Here is a 26,034-nt window from a genome sequence, read left to right as displayed (position 1 = left end):
GGCAGAGACTCTGAAGCCTTCCAAGATTTCCTCATGAACATGGGACTAGTGGACACCGAAATTACAAATGGGACATTCACTTGGAATAAAAAAAGAGGTGGAGTTTCCCAAGTGGCGTCAAAACTGGATAGGTTTATTGTCTCTGAGGATCTCATCCTCACAAGAGCAGCCATATCAGTGTCCATTCTGCCCTTTGGTGGCTCGGATCATTGGCCTGTATAGCTAGAAGCTTCCTTTATGGGCACACCGAGGAACAGGCCTTTTAGATTCGAAAATGCTTGGCTCTCTAACCCCAACTTCACCAGAAACATTGCCAAATGGTGGAAGGAGGATTTGAACATCCAGGGTACTAAGATGTACATGCTCCAGCAGAGACTAAAATACATTAAATCCAAACTCAAGGATTGGAACAAAAAAGAATTTGGTGATATCATCAAGACCAGAATGAGTACTGAACAGAAACTCAAGGAGGTCAATATGATCAATATCACAGAGGGCTTCAATGAGGAAAGACAGAAACTGACTGATTCTCTGTAGGAAGAATGGGAGAAACGTTGTCTACAAGAGGAAACTTTTTGGAGACAGAAATCCCGGATCCAATGGATCAAAGAGGGAGAAAGGAACACTAAGTTCTTTCACAAATCTACTATGGCTCACAAGGCACATAACATAATCAACAAGCTAAAGGACTCTCAAGGTTCTGAACTTGTAACTCACAAGGACATGGAGTCAACCCTAGTACAACACTTCTCGGACATTGCAAAGGAGCCAATGGAAGACAGATCCAGGTTCATTGTGAAGATCACTCAGTACATTCCCAGGTTGGTCACCAATGAGGACAACCACAATCTCAACAGGCTAGTCTTGGAAGAAGAGGTTAGTGAGGTGATCAAGGAAATGCAAAATGGAAAAGCACTAAGACTAGATGGCTTCAATGTTGATTTCTTCAAAGCCTGCTGGGATACAGTCAAACAGGACATACTCGAGGTAGTTGAAGACTCAAGGCAACACAAAAAGGTTCTAAAAGCACTAAACGCAACCTTTATAGCTCTAATCCCCAAAAAGGAAAACGTTGTCACACCGGATGGGTTTAGACCCATAGCCTTATGTAATGTGGTTTACAAAATCATCTCCAAAGTGATAGCCAACAGACTCAAGCCACTGCTACCTTTGCTCATATCTAAGGAGAAAACAGGCTATGTGGAGGGAAGGCATATTCTTAACAACATTATCCAAGCCCATGAGGTGGTACACTCTCTCAAACATAGCAAGCAAGCAGGTATGATCATCCAATTAGACCTTGCGAAGGCCTATGACAAACTCAGCTGGTCTTACATCAGAGCCATTCTTAAAGCCTATGGCTTTAACCAAGACTAGATAAGATGGGTTATGGCTTTAGTCACCTCGACCAATTTCTCCATTCTGCTTAATGGAGCTCCCTCCAATACTTTTACACCTTCCAGGGGACTCAGACAAGGTGATCCACTCTCTCCCTTCCTCTTTGTACTCATGATGGAAGGGCTTGGTAGAGCAATCAAAATGGCAAATGCTGAAGGTAGAATTCAGGGAATCAAGCTCACCCCGGATGGAGAGGCCAACACTCATCAACAATTTGTGGATGACACAATGTTGCAGGGTATACCCATAGTTAGGGAGGCAAAAGCAATCAAAGATATATTAAACGACTTCACTATGGCAACAGGCACAAAGCTAAGTCGAAGTAAGTCCAAGATTTTTTTACTTTAACACTAATATTGCAATACAGAGAAATATCACTAGGATTCTAGGTTTTCAAAGGGAATAGTTACCTTCCAAATATCTAGGCATTCCTCTTACTGAAAAACCCCTGTGTAAGCATATATGGGAACCAATTTTAAACAAGCTTCAGGACAAAATCAGCAATTGGACATACAGAGCTTTAAACTTTGCAGGGCGTCTGGTGCTCACCAAGGCGGTTTTGCAGGCCATCCCCATTTTTATGTTTGCAGCTATACCAGCTCCTCAGGGCATAAAGCAGCAAATAAGAAACATTCAAAGGAATTTTCTGTGGGGCAAAGGGGAAAAGAAAAATAAATGGGCTTTAGTTGCCTGGGACAAGCTTTGCAAACCTAAAAGCCATGGTGGTTTGGGTCTAGAAGATACGGAGACTCTGAGTCAGGCTTCGGGAGCCAAGTTGTGGTGGCGATGGATCAAGGAGTTGAGAGCACCATGGGCCAAGCTTTGGACTCAAAAGTACGCCAAGCACTAGCAGGAATAGGGTCACATTAGAATGACAAGACAAATCAACGGCTCATACATCTGGAACCTTACATGGGAGAACAAAAGCATTGTCTAGAAGCACTATTTTTTGGAAATTAGAACTGGGGACCGGGCTCGCTTCTGGGAGGACAGCTGGCAACAGGAACCCATCCTGAATAGGAATGAACTAGCAGACCTCAAAAGGGACACATACAACAAAGGTCTCTTATTAGTAGAAGACTTCTGGGATCAAGGGAGGAACAAGGATAAATGGAGGAAATGGAAGAATCTAAGTTACAACGAAGAAATCCCTTTGAAGGGCATGGCAGAGGCTCTTGCTAAGGGCATAGAGCAAAGAATGATTCTGGTCTCCTCTACTACTGACCAATTACAATGGGGCAAAAACAATGAAGGTAACTACAATCTCAAAGAGGCTAAACAGACAATCATTGGATTTAACTCGGTAAAAGCTGAGAAAGTCTCGGAGGAGCTATGGCAGACCTCTCAATGGATGAAAATAAAATTATTTATTTGGCTTGTTCATCAAAAGAAAATCCTAACTTGGGAAAACCTTATGAAGAAAGGTTTCATTGGCCCCTCTAAATGTCAGCTTTGCGGCTTGCAGGAGGAAACAATTCAACACTCTCTTAATCTGTGCTCCTTTTTTGCCAAAATTTGGGATTGGGTGGCCTCAAGTTTCAGACAAATTGATAGGGACAGTCTCAACATATCCAATACATTATCAAAATGGACGAAAAACTTCTCAAAAAATGAAATCATCAACAAAGCCTGGATGCTAATTCCAAGCTTTGTCATCTGGAATATTTGGAAAGAAAGAAACATAAGAATTTTCAAAAACAAAGCCAGAGAACCCCAGCTTATCATCAATAAGATTTTGAAACAACTCAAGGAAACAGTCAGAAGCATTCTGAGAACAAAACTGATGAATCCTCCTCTGCCTCAGGAGATACAAATTCTTATTAATTTGGATCTTCAAGCCATCAACCCCCAGGGTGTAAAGAAGGATCTGAGAACCTTAAACATAAGGGAGAGGGGTTGGCAGCCCCCTCCTCAGGGATTTTTCAAAGTCAATATTGATGGAGCCTCTAAGGGAAATCCCGGGGAAGCTGGCTTTGGTGGAGCCATCAGGGATCTTGAGGGACATATAAAATACATCTTCCATGGACACCTGGAAAAGGGCACCAACAACATGGCGAAACTTCTGGCATTAGATTAATGTATGGAGATCCTAGTAGAGGCAAATTTACAGAATGTCATAATCGAAGCTAACTCGGAATTGGTTATCAAAGCTGCCAAGAAGATTCAAAATGGAACCTCACCAGACAAAGTGTCAAAGCACTGAAGGCTGCAGCAGGTGTTCCACCGTATCCAATCACACTTACAAATCCTTAAAACATTAAGATTTGTGCACGTTAGAAGAAAGTCAAACATGCTTGCAGACAAGCTGGAAAATGAAGGGGTGGTCAACAAGGATAGGGATTCTCAGCATCCTTGGGAGTTTCTTCCTGTCGGGCAGCTACGGGAGGACTGTTCCACTCTAGCAAATGTAGACTGGGATTCATGGTTGAGTAGTGCTGATACTGGAAATCGAGAAGGGCGGGACAGTGCCCATTTTGTCGTCGGTCTCTGTTATTAAACTCTCATCTCTTTTCCCTGGGCATTAGAATGATAGAGGAAGGTTTCAAGGTGAGTGATAACACAGATTGGATGGCTGAGACTCTCTTGGCTCAGCGGGTTTTTTTGGCAACTCCCGAGGGCTAGCTCGGAAAATAAGAAGGCGGATAGATTGGCAGGCTCAGATGGACGTTATCCACCCAACGATACCACCAATGTAATACCACAAGTGGTATATCGCGCGGGCTTCGGTTGGTTTCTGGCTTAGTGGAAGAACCACGCGTTTTCATTCAAGAGATGACGCGTGGCGTAGAGATAAGAGAGAAAACCGCTCTTATTGTGCGATTAACCTCCGTGCATCTCGGTCGCACAATATCTCTGTGGGGCATTGGATAGGGGCATTTCTTTCAACAGTTGAGATCAATCATGCTATTCACTTAAAGGTTCAGGACCCGACTTATTCAGGTGGACCCCATCTTGATAAGATTATGGGCAGGTTCACCAGGAGCCACATGGCCCTTGGTGGGACCATTCGGGGGATCAGCACCCCTCAAGACCATGTTCACAGATCGTATATGCCTAATAGTTTTCTGAGCAGCACCAAGGCTGGTTCCACAAAACCAAAAAAACCACAAGTGGTTTATCGCACGGGACACAGGTGGTATCAGGTTTTGGAGCAATTGCACATGACTCCATATAGAAGGCAACATGTGGCAAGGAGAGGTGGGGGAAAACCACTCTCATTGCGTGGTTAACCCCCTTGCTTCTTGTCCGCGCGATATCCAGGATGGTTGTCGGATCGGGACTCTGATTTCAACAGCTACGATTGTTCGGTCTTATTTCTTATTGGCGAATAGGTCGGGGCTTATACTAATCGGCACTATGTTATTTTTGTCGGTTATCTAAGGGCTTCGTCCCCATTTTGTTTAGGATCTACTTTTGTTGCAAGAGGGTCAGTTTATCTTCTTGACTTTTCTAGTAGTTGTTAGCTGTTTTTGTTGGCTGTGTCACCCCTGCTATCTGGGGTTCTATGTAAATTATGTAATTTATTTAGATCAATAGAAGGTTTGTCTCTTACTTATAAAAAAAAGAGATTTATTTCCAAAGTAGTTATTCCCTCACAATTAAACTGATTAACTAAAAATAATGTCATATATGAACAATTGGCCTATGAAGTGAGTTATGAGTTTTTGGGCATGTGGTATTGATAAACCATGGTATTCACACATTATCTTGTAACAAAGCTTTATTACAAATTAAGAATTCCAATAATAAATTGAGGATAAATCTCTATGATTGAAAATCTTGTTCTATGTTTTTTAAATGTATGCATATTTAACATGTGTATGGTGAGATGACTTGCATTCACGGGTTAGGTGATAGTGTCATCGATTATGTGATATCTGACACCGAAATCTTGAACTGTATAGTAAAGCTTAAAATCCTAAATGACCACAAGCCTGATTCTGACCACAAACCCTTATCTCTAACCCTCAAGCTTGACATGCGCACCATCGAGGTGCAAAAGAATGGTGAAAATAAAAAGCACATTCATTTTAGCAAGAATAAAAATGACCTCTTCTTAAAGGATTTAAAGAGGAACCTTAGTTACCTAACTTATAATGATAACATTGATCTCATCTACCATGATTTCACTACAATCCTTACCACCACCATTAATAAATTCTCTACCGAGATATCATATAACAAAAATAGAACTTCCAATCCCTGGTATGATAATGACTGTAAAATTGCCCGATAAGTGATAAGAGATGCTTGTAACGAAATTGCAAAGCTTGAGAAAATAAGTATTTACAAAGATCTTATCAAAATGAAGAAACAATCCTATATTAATAAGAGGCAAGAGCGTCTTCTCTATTTTTCTAAAATTGAGCCTAGAAAGTTTTGGAGGAATATTATTTTTTGTAAAACGAAAGAAAATAATACGATCCCCTTGAAGAATTTGGATACTTATCTTAAGCATCTCTATGACTCTCTTTACACCATGAAAATCTTCATAAATAATCCTGTAGAGGAGGACTTTTTTCTCTTTGGAAGATGTGTAGTTCGGGATTAGGAAACTCACAAATGGGAAAACCAAGGATATTAAGGGCTATCAAGTTGAAATTTTCAAAATGGCAAGGTTTATCCTCGTTCCTCATATTCACAAACTTCTCAATCTGGTTGTAAAACACGACTTCCCTAATTCTTGGATGGAAAGCCTAATTGTGCCTATCTTTAGAAGCGGGGATAAAAAATCTCCCTCTAACTATTTGACCATTATTATTAGCCACACCTTAGCCAAACTATATGGGCTTGTTCTAAAAAATCAATTAGCATATGGCTTGAAAACCATGGTAAAAGGGTTAAAGGTCAAGTTGAATTTAGAAGACATCGTTCAACTATTGACCATTTTTCACTCTTAGGATCATTGCTAAAGAATGCCGCAATAGTAAGTTTGATATATTCTATTTTTTTTGTGGAATTTATGAAAGCTTTTGACATGGTGCCTCGAGAATAGCTATGTAAAGGACTTGAAGAGATAATGGTCCCTCTTGAGTTGAGGATCATTGTGATTTACCTTTATGAGAATGTTGTCACCAAGCTTAAGACCAGTAACGAATGGTATAAATAAATTAATTGCAATATTGGTGTTAAGAAAGGGTGTCCCTTATCCTCTACACTTTTTGGCATTTACATTGATAAGCTTGAAGATTGTCTCGAAGCTGCAGGATGCTGTGGCACCAATATCGCTAGTATGGTCTTTACTCTTCTCCTTTATGTTATGATATTCCGACACATAAAAAATAGTTAAGTATAACTTGGTCTAGTGTAGAGTTAGGTAAAATCTGTTTCTTTACTATGTACTTTTGTAACTTACAATCCGACAGTCACGATATGGTCAGACATGAAGTGATCCGACGATTCATTCTCTCCTCGGTATTACCGACACTTGATCTGTGGCTTAACACCCGATTGGTCCATGATATCTATTTAAAGAGCATGGAGGGTCATTTGTAGGGTGACCGTTCATGAGAGAAGCTTATGTAAATTTTATTTCTTTTATTAATAAATTGTCTGAAGTGGCCGCGTTGGCTTAGGCTGTGGACTGTTTCCCTCTTTAAGGGTTTTAACCACGTCAAGAATACTAGTGTATTGATATGTGATTTGTTTGTGAGCGATGTACTTTTTGTTCCATCTGAAGAACTTATCCTATAAATTCCTACATGGTTTTAGAGCTATATGAGAGTCGCATCCGTTGGTGATCCAAATCCAAAGTTGGTACAACTACATTCGACTGTCGTTTCCTATATATACTGTTTCTGATTGCTTTCGGGTCGAGAGGACTACTCTATTGTGTTAGGATCATCTGTTCCAGTGAAGAACCCCTTTTGTTTTACACGAAAAGGTTTCTGGTAGCCCTAGCTACATCATTTTTAAGATCTGGAGGTATACAGTCTTTATTTGCAGTTTCTCTCTATTTAATTCGGTTATTTAGCTCTCTGTTATTTTATTACCAGATCTATACCTTTCATTTCTGCGAATGCTCATTTCCCCGCGACTTTGTGCATTTTGGGTAAATTAGAAAAAAAAAAGGAAGGATTTTTGTCATGCGTATGCTCTTTTCCACCACACCTTAGTGTGATCTCGGAAAATTAGAAATGTTGATTGAAATATTTAGTTTCTGATGAAAGCTAACTCCAAGCCATAAGGTTTGGTTTTTTTTGCATGTCTGTATTGGGTTGTGTGTGTGTTTTTTTTGTAGGCAAAAAGGGCCTCTTCAAGTAAGCACACACTCCAAAGCTTCAGTGACTAAAAAAAAAGAGAACCTCTTCCTCTTTTCCAAAAATTACTAACCTTTTAATCTAACTCACTTGGTCCAAAATTACTTTATGAGAATAGAGGCTTTGGGTTCAAGTCTTTCTTTTTGTTGAGTTAATTTTTTAAAAAGCACATGTAATTTATGTTTTCAAGTTAGTTTATGTAAAAGGGTTTTCACCCATTATAAAAAGTGAGTCACTTATAATTCTAATGTCTCTTTATCTTTCATTTATTAGTTACAGTTTAATGGGTAGCTCATAAGGTACCATTGTAAAAGTGACTTTCACTTATTTATAAAAGTGGGTCACATAATTTTTTTTTTAAAGTGAACTAATTAGATTAAGTTTGGAAAGAGGGGGGATTTTTTTTTTAAATATAACGTTATCATTCACTTCCGCACATTCACGTACTCTATCGACATCTTCAACAATGTTTCTTCAAAAAGCCATACCTTCTTCATTCGGAAGCCGTTTTCAGAGCCGTTTTTTTTAATCGGCCTAATTTTTCGAGATCTTTCCATTGGAATACTTAGTTTCAGCATCTACAGCTTCAGTTTCTGTTAAAATGGAAATTTCATGCCAAGTTATTCTTGACAACACCAACTAATTCCAATGGGTGTCCTACATGGATGATTTACTTAGAAGTAAAGGCCTTTATAGAATAGCCTTAGGCCAAGAGTGTAAACCTAAACATGAAGATAAGGCAGTCAAATGGGAAAATAAGCAAGATCAAGCACGTGGGTTGATAGGGATGTTTATTTCTTCTGACCTTAGATTCCATATCACAGAACTTGATACCCCTGATGAAGCAATGAAACAAATCAATAAAGTTTTTGGAATTAAAAATGCAATTAGAGCCTATCAACTCGAAAATGAGTTGCTTACGTTGGACCCCAATAATTTTTCTTCCATTGAAGATTTTTTGTCCAAGTTCAAAACCCTTAGACTTATCTTGGAAGGTGTTAAAGTTAAGAAAGAATATAGTAGCCTTAACTATTCCATTCTTACTAACTTATGACCAACCTACTCTGTGTTTGTTTCCATGTTCCATTCTACCAGAGAAGCCTTTATTTCTCAAGGACAATCCTACACGTCCCCCTCTTTTGATTCCTTTTGTGATTCTTTAATAAGAGAAGAAGAAAAACTCTTACAGCTTGGTCTTCTTAATCTTGGAAACTCTTCTAAGAAAGCCTTAGCTGGCCAACATCAACCAAGTTCAAAGAATCCTAAAAAGCAACATCCTAAAAAGAATGATCCTAAACCAACCAAGGGTCCTAAGCACTTTCAGTCTCAAAATGAAAAATCAATTCAACAAAATGATAAGGCAAATAATAAAAAAGGGAAGAAGACTGATAAACATTGCAACTATTGTAATTGAGATGGCCACTTAGAATCCAAATGCTTTAAGAAGATGGATGCCTTGGAAGCAGCAACGAAGAAGCATGACATACGTTTGGAGCAGTCTTCAACTTCAACTTCATCTTCACGAATAACACTTTCTGCATATGGTTGTCGAGCATCTCAGTCTGGTTATGTACTAAATGTATCTTCTTCTTCTCATTCTCATGAGTGGCTCATTGATTTTGGAGCTTCTTATCACATGGCCAAAAACAAATCCATGTTTTCTTCTTTAAATGATTGTAACACCAAAAATATGTATGTTGGTGATGATAGATCTCTTAGTGTTGTAGAGACTGGAACTATTTATCTAGACAATGGTTAATTTAATGATGTATTATGTCTTCCTACCTTATCTTGAAACCTTGTATCTATATATTAGATAACCCATTCAAGTGAAGGTAAAACCGTTGCATTTTCACCTCATGATGTTTTAATTAAGGACCTCAGACATCCTAGACAGATTTTAGCTACCAGAATTGTTGATGATTCTACAAGGTTGTATAGGTTTAACAACTTTGGGTCATCAACTCTTCCCTCGTTATTTGTTTCTCATAATGATGAAGTGAGCAAACTTTGGCATGAGCGATTTGGTCACTTAAACTATCATTCCCTTCAAAATCTATGTAAAGAAAATATGGTGACAGGTCTTCCTATGGTATGATGCAGAGATGGTGTTTGTTCTGGATGTGTACTCGGAAAACATCATCGGGATAGTTTTGGAAAACGTGCCTCTTGGAACGCCTCAGCTCCTTTACAACTTGTGCATAGTGATTTATGTGGTCCACTTCCAGTTGTTTCATTCTCTGGCTACAAGTATTTCTTAACTTTCATTGATGATTTCTCCAGATTGATGGTGGGGAAGCAGGCTTCAATGACAGTCTCTCTAGTCTTTCAGATAATTCTTCTATTGCTTGGTCAATTTCTGTCTCTCTTATCCTGGGCACATCAGTCATTAACAAGTCACTGCATATAAATGCTCTTCTTTAAATTCTCCAACAATAAGCCAACGCACAGAATCGATATGCCTTGCAGCAATCGATATTACCCGGACAGATATGCGTATTACAGAATCGGTCATCAATTAAATTTAACAGCTGCAAATTCTTCTATGTCTCATTCTACTGGCCCTTCTTCTCATTCGCATTGGCGACAGTTATAGACCGGCTTCACCAGGGACAACACTCGTATATGATGGCCGACGCTGTCTATGCATATCTCAGCTCTCGGCTATTATTACAGGCGGCACTCTCTGCTTCGATTCGATACCTTTCCACGCCCAAACAGCTTCAGATATGAATATATATATATACACGGCATATAATTAACAATTAACGGAACCTTGTTACGCCATCCGCCGCCAGCAACCACACAGCATATAAACACGAATCTTTAAAGGGATTTAACATATGATATGCTGACACTAGATTACATCTTTCTGCTCAGCACATGGTAATTCGACACATAGCCATAGATGAAAGTTAACGTGGGCGCTGCTACAAACCTCTTAACCGGAATTCAGAAATGGCGTTGTAACATCGATTCTACACTCGTCCCTCCGGAGTTCCGATTGCATCCCCATCGGAATCGCTGGTTTAAATCGAAAATCGACCATGCATTACACCTTTAGAGCTTCGGCCCAATGCAGATACAGGATCGATCCAACTAACAAATTAAATACTTATAAAACAGCATTGTAACACCATGCCAACAGTTCCAAGTCTCAGCGCCATAGCCAAACAATGATGATAATCCGCAGGTAAATCATTCAGTTATAAAACAGAGGTACCATCATTATGAAGAGAACAAATTCAATTATCAATGCATCAAGAGGCGCATGAGGGCCAAACAATTTATTCCAACACACACCATTTTATTCCATAGTGTTATGAGTATATACATTACAAAGAACTGAACTGAACGATTTGGAGTGCATAGTTTTTCTCCTTTAAAAGTATGATCAAGGCGCTCTTTCCTCTCCCGCTGAGAGATTTTCTGCCTTTTGTTTTATGATCAAAGTAGGCATTTTATCCTTATCTTTTACAAAAGCCAGCTTTTCCCTTTTTCCCATAATGATTTAAAGCATGAAGCTTTATTCTCCCTAATTTTAACTGAAAAACATAGAAATTCTATCCCAAGTTTTTTCTCCTAAACTATTTCCCCCCCATATCCTTTTATTTAGAAAAAAAATATTTACATAATCTGCTTTATTAAAATAACAAAATACTAAAATTATCACACCCCCCTTTTCATGGTCTTGATGCTCCCGCATCACAGACGCACTTAGGTATACTTCTTAAAGCTCAAAAGTGAAGTATTTAACATGTTCTTGGCCTTTAACGCCTTTGTTGAGAAACAATCTAGACATCAAATTCTTAAGCTAAGATCTGATAATGGTAGAGAATATATTAACAATAAATTCATCAGCTTTTGCACTACGCATGGAATTCAAATGCAACATACTATTCCATATACTCCACAACAAAATGGTGTAGCTAAAAGGAAGAAACCCACCTTAAAGGAAATGGCTAATTGTATGCTTCAATCTAAAGGACTTGGTCTTAATTTTTGGGCATAAGCAATTAACTGTGCAAATTACATAGTAAATCGCACTACTACTAAGGTTTTAAAGAATATCATTCTAGAAGAAGCATGGAGATCAATTAAACCAGATGTAAGTCACTTTCGTGTTTTTGGAAGTGAAGCATGGGCCCATATTCCATATGAGAAACATAAATCGTTAGAACCTAAGAGGGAAAATTGTATTTTTGTTGGATATTCTGAAGATTTCAAAGGATATAGACTTCTTTCACCTAAATCCAAAAATCTTATCATTAGAAGAGATGTAAAGTTTGCTGAAAATATATCGGCATACGAGCCTAGTTCAACAGATGTGCCACCTCTCTCTATCCCTTCTACTTCTGAAAAATATTTCTTCTTCAAAAGATGACGGCGAGGATGACAATCCTCCCCCACCTTCTCAGGATCCTCCTTCAGCTCCTCAGCTTCTAAAATAGGTTTGTGCTACTTGGGATGCAGCAGGTTCTCTTGCAGGTGATCCTACAAATCAATGATGTACACGTTCTCAGTTCGATAAAGCCTCTTCTTTACTGGCTCGAGCTTCAGTGAATTATGATCCTGACACCTTTGCAGAAGCTTCAGGCCATCCATATTGGGACGCAACTGTGAATGAAGAATATCGTTCATTATTGGCAAATGATACATGGGATCTTGTTTCTCTTCCAAAGGGAAGAAAACTTGTTAGATGTAAATGGGTTTACAAAACGAAGTTCGGACGAGATAGAAAAGTTGATATATATAAAACTCGTCTTGTTGCTAAGGGCTTTTCACAAGTTGAAGGAATTGACTATACTGAAACCTTCTCCCCTATTGCCAAAATGAACTCTATCCACCTTGTTCTTTCCCTTTCTACCTCTTTCAAATGGGAAGTCCATCAGATGGATGTTAAATCTGCCTTCTTGCATGGGGACTTGCATAAAGAAATCTATATGGAACAACCTCCTGGATTTATACAAATAGACTCTAGCCTTGTATGTCAGCTTAAGAAATCCCTTTATGGTCTCAAGCAAGCCCCTCGGGCTTGGTGTGCCAAAATGGATAGCTTTCTTTTAGATACTGGCTTTTGTAGGTGTCATTCTGACAATACTGTCTACACCAAGAAAGTGGGTAAGTCACTTATCATTCTTGTTCTTTATGTTGATGATCTTAACCTTACTGGTAGTGATCCCAACCTTATAAACCATGTGAAGTCCAACCTTAGAAAGAAGTTTGAAATGACAGACTTAGGACACTTGCATTATTTTCTTGGTCTTCAAGTCTTGCAATCCAAGGAAGGTATTTCCCTTTCCCAGTCCAAGTATCTCTGTGATCGTCTATGCCACTTTCACATGGAAGATTGTAAGCTAGCCCCTTCTCCCTTTCAGTCTGGAGCTAAAATTTCAGTCACTTGTACTTCCAGTGAAGTTGATGCTACTGTATACCGTCAACATGTAGGAAAAATTATGTATCTGACTCATACCCATCCTGACCTTTCCTTTGGTGTTGGCCTTGTTGCTAGGTTTATGCAAAACCCACATGAAATTCATTGGAAAACAGCTACAAGAATACTTTGTAATGTTCAAGGTACAGTTTACTTTGGGATTCATTACAGTGCAGAAGCATCTCCTCTATTGGTTGGTTTCACTGATTCCAATTGTGTTGGTGACCCTGATTATCGGAAGTCTACTGCAGGTTATGTTTTCACTCTTGGTTCTAGACCTATTACATGGGATTGCAAGAAACAAAGTTCCGTTTCTCTTTCTTTAGCAGAAGCAGAGTATCTTGGCACTATGGAAGCTAGTAAGGAAGCTCTGTGGCTTCATCAGATCCTGTCAGAGTTTGGCTTTCAGCAGCAACATCTGACTACACTTTGGTGTGATAATCAAAGTGCCATTCAACTATGCAAAGATCCAGTCCAACATCACTGCAGCAAACACCTTAAACTACACATGCACTTCATCAGAAATGTCATTCATGACCATGTTCTTGAAGTGCAATATTGTTCATCCGATGATTAAGTTGCAGACATCTTTACAAAGGCTCTCACAAAGGCGAAGTTTACTAAACTTCGATTTATGGTTGGAGTTCAGGAAGTTGTCACTAAGGGGGGATAGGCTCTAATGCCTCCTTCCTTCTTCTATTGTGTCATATTTGTACATCATTCAATCCTATCCCAAGTTGTTCTTAAGGGGGGATGTTAGGATATTCCGACACATAGAAAATAGTTAAGTATAACTTGGCCTAGTGTAGAGTTAGGTAAAGTGTGTTTCTTTACTATGTACTTTTGTAACTTACAATCCGATGGTCACGATATGTTCTAGACATGAAGTGGTCCGATGGTTCATTCTCACCTCGGTATTACTGACACTTTATCCATGGCTTAACAACTGATTGGTCCATCATCTCTATTTAAAGAGCATGGAGGGTCATTTGTAGGGTGACCGTTCATGAGAGAAGCTTATGTAAATTTTCTTTATTTTATTAATAAATTGTCTGAAGTGGCCGCGTTGGCTCAAGCCATGGACTATTTACGTCTTTGAGAGTTTTAACCACACCAAGAATACTGGTGTATTGATTTGTGATATGTTTGTGATCGGTGTCCTTTGATGTTCTATGTGAGGAACTTACCTTGTAAATTCCTACACTTTATGCTGATGAAATTGTTCTTTAGGAAATAAGCCATGAGGATCTTAACTAATATCTCAATATCATTCATGATTACTGCTCTAATATTGGTATGGTTGTGAATACTTACAAGACTAAAGTGATGATCATTACGTCCAAAAAGATAAACCATGATAATTTCACTTACGATAACAATTCCTTGGAGAAAGTGTTCATACAAATACTTAGGTATTAACATTAATCATCAACTCAATTGAAATTATAACATTGAGAAAAGAGTCATTGGTGGCTGGAAGGCTTATTATGAGCTTGAAAACAACTATAAGACTACTGATCTTTAGGTTTGGAGTAAAAATAATTTCCACTTTGAGATTGTTGTCACCCTTGTGATTTTGTATGGATTTGAAGTTTGGGGTTGCATTATATCTAGAGAATCGTGGAGGAAGATCAAGATGATCCAAAAGAAATTTATAACATACAACGTCAAGATTAAAAGTAATGCTCCCTATCCTATCCTCTTGGTTGAAGCTATCCTTTCCCCCATTGAAAGGATAGCTATGTTTCACTATCTATGGATAAGAAGAGACTTTACAACATGGAAACCAAGAGGTTTCCCAAAATTGCTTTTATCTCTAGCCAAAACCGCCACCTCTAGCTCAAGCGGGGTTGGCACAAGGATGCCCCCAAGCATGACTCAACTATTGCGGGGTAAAGGAGGAGATCATCTTGGAGAATAGAGATAATATTAAAAATACTATAACTTCCAATTTTAAAGTCAAATTGTGGGATGCTAAGGAGCTTGAGGGGAGAGGGAAGCTAAGGTAATATAAGGAGGTCATCAACCCCACTCTCGCTAGCCAGAATTATCTCTTTGTATTGACTAGTGCTATGAAGAAAATTAACATTACGAAGATAAGAACTAACTCCCATGATCTTCGAAGTGAAACGCGGCGTTGGTCTCTCTCGCAAAACACCCTCGGAAGAAAGAATATGTTAGTTGTGTGAAACTAAGAGAATTGAACATGAAAAAAACTTTCCCTTGGATTGTTCGACCCTCACTCACATTTGTTGTCATTTCCAAACCATCTTCCAAACTTCCAACCTTCTTGACTCCTTCAATTAGGATAACTATAATAATCTCAAAACACTCATCTCTCTTTTATTTGATTATAGAAATAATATTTTAAATAGCCTCAACTAATTTCTTTTCTTAAAGTCCCATAGAACTCATCACTTTCAATAGACATTAATCATCATCACCATATGCTCCATTTAATATATAAAAAATAAGTTTACCCTTATCATTTAACTTATTATACTTTAACTCCCAAAAATATGTTTCAAAATTATTGGTCACTTTGTTATATTCCATCTCCACCATCGTTACGTTACAGCCTTTTTAACAATGCAATCATTCCATGAATGAACATAGCATATCATATGAGAGGCTTCCAATGAGCATACCTCTTTATAGCTAATCAACTAAAACTTAAACTCATACAATTAAACAATATTCTGTGACTTCTAATACCTCGTTACATTCACAAATCGTAAAGATGCCTAATCTGATTTTGATACGCAAACCATCGAATCATCACAATAAAGCCATTAATTAATCATTACGTACGAAGTTTATTTTTAATGATTTAGAAAATACTATAATAAATAAATATTATTTAAATTTTCCTTATTTATTAAAGGAAAAAATATCATTACATAAACAAAATATATGATTCAAATCTTTTAAAAAATTGAATGAAATCTAATTTTAATGATTTTGAAAATAATATTTAATTATATATAAAAAAATATTTAATGAAACCTTTAGTAAAGATAATTTTATATAATTAAATTGTTAGTAATGTTTAATTATATATAAAAGGTTTTCAATAAAACCTTATTTTAAAATTGAAAAATGGAGATTAATTATTTTGAAAGTAATCTTTAATTATATAATTTTTTTGAAGGGAAAATTTATTTTGTATGTATTTTTGTCAATTAATATGTGTTATTATATATATAAAATAATTTAATTAATTCTGTTATACATGGTTAGTTAAACTAAATTATATTGGCTGGTTAGAAAAGCGTTGACGAGAATATTTCTTATGTGATTCTGATCAAAAAAATATTATTATAATTATTGTGGATCACAGAAATCTAAATTCAGAAATGATTAATAATATATTATGTTTTCTTTTATAATAATTTATTTAACATGATTAAAAATATATTATGTTTTCTTTTATAATAATTTATTTAACATGATTGATAATATATTATGTTTTTTTATAATAATTTATTTACTAGTTGTTTGTTTTTGAAAAATTATATATATATATATATATATTTTTCATTATATTGTTTCTTAATAAAATGTTAGTTTAATGTATAATTTTTGCGTGTATGAATTATATAGATATTCCAATGAATATTATTAGTGTATTTGGTAATACATGAATCACCTTATAATAATGTCAAGCTCTTTTAATCGATTTTAGGTTGCATACATTATTCTAGGTGTTGATTAATTATATAGTCTCTTTGTGTCTTGACACATCCCAATGTGAATTGACAGTTGATTAATTGATAAGAAAAGTTGATCTAGTTGTGATCAATCAAACTACTTATGGTTCCATGACCCCTTCTCCTGGTGTCATAGTGCTAATACAAGCTAGGATCTCCTTTAATCGATTATGCTTTCTTACACCTAAGAATGCTTTGATCACATATTTCCCTCCATGAAAGGTAGAATAGTGCATATGTTGTTTCCAACTAGAAAGCATTCCTTTGTATCCAAATAACCAATAACTTTATACACTTCAATACCTCCCGAATAGTCCCAAAAATTTGAAGGTTTGGTAGCTTGGTGAGGGTGGACACTTAGAGTAGCTCAATAGCAAGATTTCAAACCACTACAATTTCCATGGTTCACATGGTGGAAATTGTAAATACTAATGAAATTATCCAATTGTTGTAGACTCGAGTTAGTGTAGTTGATAATTATGCTTATCAAAACAAATTGAGAAAGTGATTGAAGGTTGTTAGACTTAAAGACTCTTGCTACATTTAATACTAGGAGTGAAGATGAAATTTAGCTAAGTTTTTCAAAAATCACCCGTGATGGAAGAGCATTATCACATCCAAAACTATCCAAGCTTTTTGGAGACAAAGCTCCAAATGGTGTTTAGATATGGAGAATAAATTCTAATTCTTTATTTTAAATAATGGAAATTTATTTTAATTATCATAGAAATCATGAGAGATTTATGCACTGATTCTAGGAATAAATTGAGTGATTTTAACATTTAGAAAACTTGATTGGAGTGATTTATGGAGTGATTTTAGGATCTAAAAAAATATTCTATCTATTGTAAGCCTACAAGAAATAAGAGAAGAGAGTTGAAATGTGAAATCAAGCCATAGAGAGGAACCAGAGTTGTGTGTTTGTATGTACATATTTGATTAATGAAACAAATTTGATACATTTATTGTGTTTATGAATTGTCACTATGTATGTATGTGGTCAGTAGAAGAATTATAGCATGTGGAAAATATGTAATTAGAAGAGTTTCAACATTTGTGTAAAATCTTAAACTAATGATGTATTAGTGTATTGATCTATCATGCAAAGCCATAGATATTGTGTAAGGATTAGAGGCAATTCGGGATTTAACATAATACAAGTGTATGGGAACCTTCCAGAGTAGAGCAGTTAGAACTTGCAAGAAAACTAAATTTTACTACATCAACTCGCATTGTCATTCATAACTATAACTTCCCAAAATTAAATTGAATCCAACGACTAAATCGATAACTTCCCAACATTAAATTAAATCCAATGATTAAATAGTTGCATCTAATTAGTTCATAAGAATGGTCACTAATACTTTAACCATTAAATCTTTTAACTAAAACAAGACACTCTAAATTTTAGTTCCTCATAGCTTATGTATACTCAACATTGTTTGTTAATAATTATGAATACTCAAAATTGTTTGTTAATAATTAAAACTATTGTTTGTTAATAATTATGAATACTCAAAATTGTTTGTTAATAATTAAAACTATTTGTGTAATCACTAATCTCTAAATCTTTGTGCATGGAAGTTGTTGAGGAATATCAATGAGGTAGAGACAATGTCACTCTTATACACATTAAGTCCTTTATCAGAAATCATGTGATAGAGAGTCATATTAATTTGAGGTGTGTTATATTTTGGGTGTTTTAGCTTGAATTTGGTAATGCTATTCTTGGTGAAATCATGGTTTTTTCTTATTAAATGTGTATTTTTGGATTCATAAATAGATTCACTCGATCTCAAACTTCTAATTTAAACAAATATCTACAAAATTTTAACTTTTAATTTAAACAAATATTAATAAAATTTTAGGGAGAGGAAAATATCACTGAAAATAAGTCAAAACTTAGAGGAGTTAAAATAGAGTTTTTGTTTTTTATTTTTTGGCAAAAAGATGCCCTACAAACTAATATTCGAAGATGTTGTATGGCCATGTTATATGAAACATAAGATTAAAAAAACTAATAATAAAACATATGTTTGGCTCAATTGGAAAAATTAAAAAAAATAATAAATAAATTCCATTTAATTTGCTAGAGTGTAGTTTAGTTTTTATTAACAAAATTACAAACATTTTAATTTCTACAATAAATTATAATATATATGGTCCATATTCTTAACATGTTATTATAGAACATATTATTTGACTCATAGTTATGCAACCAAGTATGGAGAGATGTTGTGATTGCACTTAGATTAAGTGACAATAACAATAATGATGATCATGGGTAAACTGAAAAAGTAATAAAATAAATAAATCTATTCTTTTCAGTTTATAATATTTTAATTTTGTTTTGATTAATATATGCATGGATCTATCTTGAATCTTACTTTAATAGTGTCCAAAGGGAACAAATCTCTCAAGAACCTTTTCTTGAATGGAAAACTTGAGGAAATATTTACACCTATAGAAATTTAATTCCCCTCAACATTTAATAAATCTAATATTGTAACACCCCCATTACTGTAAATATTTTGTTATTTACTTTTACCTCACAAGACTTGGTAAATTTTGCATTGAGTGAAAAAAATTACTTAAAAAGTTTAATGCTTACAATTTTTATTTTAATTTATTTTAAAAAAGATGTGACCTCTTGGAATTCACTAGAAAAGAAATTAGATGAAAATTTTCATTTACTAGATGGTTAGAGGAAATTTTCATCATTTACCATACATTTAGAGGACAATTACTTCCTCTTTCCCTAGAGATAAAACATCTTAGTGAGATAAAACATCTTAGTGGGAAAAGAAGCCAAGGAAAGTAGGAGAGAAATCCAGAGGCAACTTGGAGGAAAAAGTAAAGAAAATTGAAAACCTTGAACATGATGTTGTCAAGGAAAAAGTAAACAAAATTGAAAACCTTGAACATGATGTTGTCAAGGTGAGGTAGACACCTGCTAGTTATGGTATTGGTATTATTAAGTTGGATTGAGAGCTAGTGGAATCCCTAAGACATGGTATTATTTAACTGGAATTAGAGCTAGTGGAATAACTGGACTAGAGCTAGTGGAATCCCTAAGACATGGTATTATTAAGTTGGATTGAGAGCTAGTGGAATCCCGGAATCCCTAAGACAGACTTGTGAGTCTATGTGTTCTTGGTTGGATTGGGTAGTTTTGATACAAGAGAACATACCTTGTTAGTTCATTGTCCATCTGTGTGCTCTAGGTTGGATTGGGTAGTTTTGATGCAAGAGAACATACCTTGTTAGTTCATTGTCCATCTGTGTTCTCGGTTGGATTCGATAGTTTTGATGCAAGAAAACATACCTTGTTAGTTCATTGTCCATCTATGTGTTCTTGGTTGGATTGGGTAGTTTTGATGATGTGTGTTCTTGGTTGGATTGGGTAGTTTTGATGCAAGAGAACATACCTTGTTAGTTCATTGTCCATCTGTGTGTTCTTGGTTGGATTGGGTAGTTTTGATGATGTGTGTTCTTGGTTGGATTGGGTACTTTTGATGCAAGAGAACATACCTAGTTAGTTCATTGTCCATCTACTACTCTAGAATTAAAATGAATCTGTGTTCTTGGTTGGATTTGTTGGATTGGATATTTTTGATGCAAGAGAACATACCTTGTTAGTTCATTGTCCATCTACTACTCTAGAATTGAAAAGGCTCTTGGTTGGATTTGTTGGATTGGATATTTTTGATGCAAGAGAACATACCTTGTAAGTTCATTGTCCATCTACTACTATAGAATTGAAAAGGCTCGGGGGCATAATTAGTTGTGAATACCATTCTCATTGGTGGGGATGCAAGAGAACATACCTTGTTAGTTCATTGTCTATCTACTATTCTAGAATTAAAAAAGCTAGGGGGGAGAATTAGTTGTGAATACCATTCTCATTGGTTGAGAAGAGTGGTATTTCTCCTAATTGAATTCCCTGATGCTGAACCTATTCAAATAAGTATATATATATATATATATATATATTTTAAAACTCCTAGTATTTTCTGTAATCATAAAGAATGAGTATTTTCTAGAAATTTATTTGTCATCTCAATGGATAATGAATAGAATGACAGTTTGCTATAGAATACATATTTACTGTTTCATTCGATAGTAGTAAGGTACTGGTTCCTATAAAGGAAAAGAAAATGAAAGGTAGTAACCTTGTGGTATTTATTAGGGAACACATTTTCTATTTTTTGTGAACAAGAGAGTTCTTATAAGTCTTTAGGAGTTTTTATGAAGTTTGGAGAAGGAGAAATAATTCTAAACCTGCAGAAGAACCATGACTGTAACTGACACAACAAGAGAGTTCCTATAAGTCTTTATGAAGTTTGGAGAAGCAGAAATAATTATAAACCTGCAGAAGAACCATGACTGTAACTGATACTAGTAAAAGATTGGATGGACAATACAGGAAATCTTGATGTCGTAGAGGAAACCGCACACCCACCGAAGTAATAATAAAATACGGAGGGTGAGATTTGGTTAACCAAGCGACTGACTGAAGCTCGTCAATGGAGCAGTCTGGATCTCTATATTTCTAAATACTTAAAGCACTTTGAAGAGTGATTGGAAGCTCCTAAGAATTTAGGTCCCACTTACCCAGCGAGTACTAATAAATAAGGCTGATAAATGCATTAAGAACCTAAAATGGGAATGATGTGCAATAACTTATACATGAACAGTTACTAGGAAATACCATCACTTAAGTCACGAATTTAATGTAAATCCAAAGAAGAAAGTACTGCAATAAAACTGAATGTACATATACTGGAAGTGTATTACCCATAAGCAATTGATATAAGGTGAATTATTTAGACAAAAACAGTGGCTGGAGCTCCGGTTAGACATAAGGTCAAACCAGTGATCCAACAGTCGAATGCACAGTCTAAGTCTAGATGAAACTATTCAATAATAATGTTCTCATTTTTCAACAATATCCCAATAGACATGTAAACAAAGACATCATTCCACCGTAAAGGTAATTGTATTCACAAGCTATATGGCCTAAATAACAAAGTATCAGGAGTTGATTTGCAACTTGAAACCCGAAGGTACTTGTTCCAAATTTGTAAGTCATCTACCCATGAAGATAAACCTGACCTGCAGAGACAATATGAAGGAAGGGAATTTTAGTACAAGCCATAATGAAGCAGGATATAGGGTTTCCTTAAATGGCCAAATTTTATAGTGTTTCCTTACCTATGGTCTGAGTCATTCAGAAATTGACCTCCCTGCATATTCTTCAGGAGATGTAATAGTTACGGTGTGGATTCTATGAGATAATTTGCAAATGAAAAATAGGAAATATTTAGATACATGTTAGCTGGTGAGTTTATCAGATTGCGGTCAGAACAGAATGAAGCCATGCCGCAACAGAATACCCTTCCTCCTCGACCTATAAAGAGTAATTTAATGCTGGTAAAATCCAAATAAAATCGTATTAAATCTGTCTTAAATAATTTTCCATTAGCGATGGTACAATTGGTTACCTGGTGCCTTTGTGTGTAGCCGATATACCTCTGTAAATCTGGATTAGGGTTTGAGTCCATCGCAAAGCCATGCCCGACAGAGCAAGGATCACAAATGAGTCGGTGAATCGCCAGAGGGGGCGGGGTAGTTACCCCAAACTAATCCACGATGCATAGCGATCATCGAATCTGACCCTAATATCCAACGGTGGATCCATTGTCAATTGTCCTTGGTAAATGATGTTAAATACCCTCGGAATAATCTAGAACCCACCCTTAAAACAGATCGAATTAATGCAATATCATAACAAGAGGCTTAAAATTATATAAACACATGTAAGTTACATGATTTCCCAGGCCTAAGGTCAATGCTTATCTTGTCAATATTATAATAGCATTGCACAAGGGTACAACCTCCATCACCGAATGGTAAACTTAAGAAAAATATAACATACCACGAGCAGTAATATCTATATGATAAATACAAGCTTCATGAATTAAATGTGATGAACCTTAAGAATATATATCTATATATATATATATATGTATATGGAATAGATGCTACAAATAATAAAATGAATTTAGACTAATCTAGATCAAATTCATATATATATGGATGGAATAGATGATACAAATAATAAAATGAATTTAGATTAATCTGGATCAAATTCATATTAGACTAAATTTAAATATATTATTCAATAAATTATTCCCTATATTTCTTCCTTACTTATTCTAACTATTACCTCTTTATCTTCTTTAAATTTATGTTTCTTCTTTTCCTAGGGTGACTATTAACTTTTCTAACTTAAATTAAATGTTATTTTATAATTCTTCTTTTCTTGGTGAGATTATTTACTTTGTACTATTTTCAAATGATATTTTGTTAGATGTGTTTGTTCATAAATCTAATGATAATCATTCGATCCTCTTACAAAAATGGGACATTTATCTTAAGAAGTTATATGACTGTCTGAACACCATGGACAACATCATTAGCACTCCTATTAAAGACGATATATTTTCTCTTGAGGACGTTGAGTCTAGGATTAATAAGCACGCTAGCGGGAAAGCTAAATATATTATAGGATACCAAGATGAGATCTTAAAGCTGGGACATTCTTTCCTCATTCCTCATCTCCACAAGATTCTCAATATGGTTGTAAAGCACAATTTCCCTAAACCTTGGTCGCAAAGCCCTATTGTTCTTATATTTAAAAATGGGGACAAAATTGTTCCCTCTAACTACAAGACCATTATGATTAGCCACATCTTAGCCAAGCTTTATGGTCTCATTTTGGATAAGAAGATTAGCCATTGGCTTGAAAGCAATGGTAAAAGATCTAAAGGGCAAGTTGGTTTTAGGAGATACCGCTCGACTATCGACCATCTTGTCACTCTCAGGATCTTTGTTGAGGAATGTTGCAATAGTAAAGTTGATATCTTTTGCTGCTTTGTGGATTTTAGAAAATCCTTTGACATTGTTCCTTGGGATAAGATTTGGAAAAGACTTGATGAGATAATGATTCCCCTTGAGTTTAAGATTTATGAAATTCACCTCTACGAGACGGTTGTTTCTAAGATTAAGACCAACAAACGCTGGTCTAAATATATTAAATGCAGTATAGGGGTTAAGCAAGGGTGTCTCCTTTCTGCTACCTTTTTTGGTATTCACATCAATAATTTAGAGGAGTGTTTAGAAATCAAAGGGTGCAAGGGGACCGAGCTTGCGGGTATTATCATTACACTTCTCCTCTACGTTGATGATATCATTCTTCTTGCTAGAAGCCATGAGGAACTCGACAAGCAACTTAAGACTCTTCACGACTATTTCTCCAAGATGGGTATGATGGTTAATATCAACAAGACTAGAATCATCATAATTAAATGCTAAAATATCACCCATGGAAATTTTGTCTATGATAACAATTGCTTGGAACGTGTCTCTTCTTATAAATATTTGGGTATTGACATTCCTTATCACCTCAACTGGAATTACAACAATAAGAAAAGGATTATTGGAGGTTGGAAAGCTTATTATGATCTTGAAAAAAATTGTAAGGCCATCGATCTCTATCTTTGGAGTAAAAAAAAGGTTCCTCTTTGAGACAATCATCACCCTTGTTGTCATATACGGTTGCATTATATCCAGAGAATCATGGAGAAAGATTGAGATGATTCAAAAGCAATTCATAACCTACAATCTCAACATCAAGGGAAATCCCCCTATCTTATCCTCCTGATCGAAGCTAGCCTCTCCCCTATTGAAAGCAGGGATATGCTTAAGTATCTAATAGATAAGAAGAAGATTTACAACGTGGACTCCAAGAGACTTCCTAAAATTGCTTCTAACATTAGTGAAAACCCCCACCTTCGCCTCAAGCGTGGGTGGCATAAGGATGTCCATTCTTGGCTCAACCATTTGGGGAAAAATGCAAAGATCATCTTGGGAATCAAGGATAGTGTCAAATATACTCTCACCTCCAAATTTAAGAAGACGCTATGGGATGATAAGGATTTGGAGGGTAAAACCAAGCTAAGATATTATAAGGAGGTGATCAACCCCACCCTTGAGAACCAGAATTATCTTTCTATTTTGACCATCTCGAAGAAAAAGATGAACATCGTTAAGATTAGAACTAATTATCATGAGTTGCGAAGTGAAATCGGGTGGTGGTCTACTCCCAAGGCTCCCCGGGACAATAGAATTTGTCAGCTTTGCGATACCAAAAAGGTGGGGGATGAAAAGTACTTTCTCTTAGACTATCTCGCCCTCACTCACATCCGCTGTTATTTCCCTAACATCTGTCATGTTGTACCTCTGAGATAGTAGTTGGTCAAGCTACCAATGCCAGAGCATCTAAAATAATTGTTTTGGGGGTTTTTGGTTTTAATTTTGGAAGACCAATGAAAGAAGGCAGATGTAGGATTGAAGTAATTAATCCTTTGGGATATATTAATTACTTCAACAGAGGGCTGCTATAAGACTTTACACAGTGATATAGATCAAAATAGTGGTGAGTAGAAGACAACAAAAATATGATTATCACAGTTTCCATACTGTAAAACAGAACAATCATAAGTTGGAAAACCTTCTGAATTACATTCAAAAGATTCAAGGTAGTATACTTAAGCTTACACGAGATGCTGAAGATTTATGATTAGAGGGGATTTAGAGGCACAAACAGTTGCATTAATCCATTCTATTAATAGATGATCAATTCAGGAGCTTATAGGAATCAATTGATACTCTAATTGTTCCTACCTAGATATCTCTGCAAGTCATAAACATATGAAGAAATAACACAATGATTGATAACTGGAAAAACTTACAGGATAATACAAAACTGTGTAAAACGAGATTTAGAATCCTCTGTTTTGTATTAAGGCCCCAGAAACACTAAGTACAACAAGTATCTACAAAAGCTTCCCAAAGGTGACTTCCAGGTTCAAAGTGGAACCAACAGTCACAACTTTACAACAATGCTATGAATCTTCAACTTCGAACCCATAACATCTCTAAAAGAGAGTTATTTATAAAATGATAAAACTACAAATGTCTAAAAATCTTTAAGATTTATTCAAGGAAAGGAAAAGATCTTCTTGGCAAGAAGATAGGGGCAACTCTTGAACTGATTCTCGATGTCCCCTTTCATTTAGGCTGTGCTGGCTTCATTGGTTGATATTTTTCCCCTTTATGCTGATATATGGTTTGAATCCTTCGCGCTGGTAGATTTGCTTCATTTTAA

At 35.8% G+C, this 26,034-nt stretch overlaps 1 protein-coding gene and 1 long non-coding RNA gene across 2 annotated transcripts; one reads left to right on the top strand and one right to left on the bottom strand.

Annotated features, from left to right (window-relative positions):
* The first annotated feature begins 1,539 nt into the window (after positions 1-1,539).
* On the top strand, positions 1,540-3,475 carry LOC149198146 (uncharacterized). The gene is made up of 4 exons (XM_089408934.1): positions 1,540-1,720; positions 1,932-2,046; positions 2,359-2,701; positions 2,864-3,475. The coding sequence occupies exons 1-4, from the start codon at positions 1,540-1,542 to the stop codon at positions 3,473-3,475; spliced, it is 1,251 nt and encodes a 416-aa protein (XP_089265060.1).
* An 18,084-nt stretch (positions 3,476-21,559) lies between these two features.
* Positions 21,560-22,539, bottom strand: LOC149198145 (uncharacterized). The gene is made up of 3 exons (XR_016254252.1): positions 22,307-22,539; positions 22,134-22,212; positions 21,560-21,917 (listed from the first exon to the last, which is right to left on the bottom strand). It is a non-coding gene; the product is annotated as an uncharacterized LOC149198145 (long non-coding RNA).
* Positions 22,540-26,034: the final 3,495 nt, after the last annotated feature.

Source organism: Pinus tabuliformis, chromosome 2_2, assembly GCF_031772625.1.
Source record: "Pinus tabuliformis cultivar Carrire ecotype Pingquan chromosome 2_2, CPIR1, whole genome shotgun sequence".
Lineage (NCBI taxonomy): Eukaryota > Viridiplantae > Streptophyta > Pinopsida > Pinales > Pinaceae > Pinus > Pinus tabuliformis.
Note: the sequence above shows the minus strand (reverse complement) of the source record. Positions and strands in the feature narration are given on the sequence as shown.

Bases quoted from the DNA above. Each gene is read 5' to 3' on its own strand.
- LOC149198146 (XM_089408934.1), top strand. From the start codon at position 1,540: ATGGCAAATGCTGAAGGTAGAATTCAGGGAATCAAGCTCACCCCGGAT. The intron at 2,047-2,358 runs GTGGGGCAAAGG...TTTGGAAATTAG, and splicing joins AACATTCAAAGGAATTTTCT to AACTGGGGACCGGGCTCGCT. The intron at 2,702-2,863 runs GTAAAAGCTGAG...TGCGGCTTGCAG, and splicing joins CAATCATTGGATTTAACTCG to GAGGAAACAATTCAACACTC.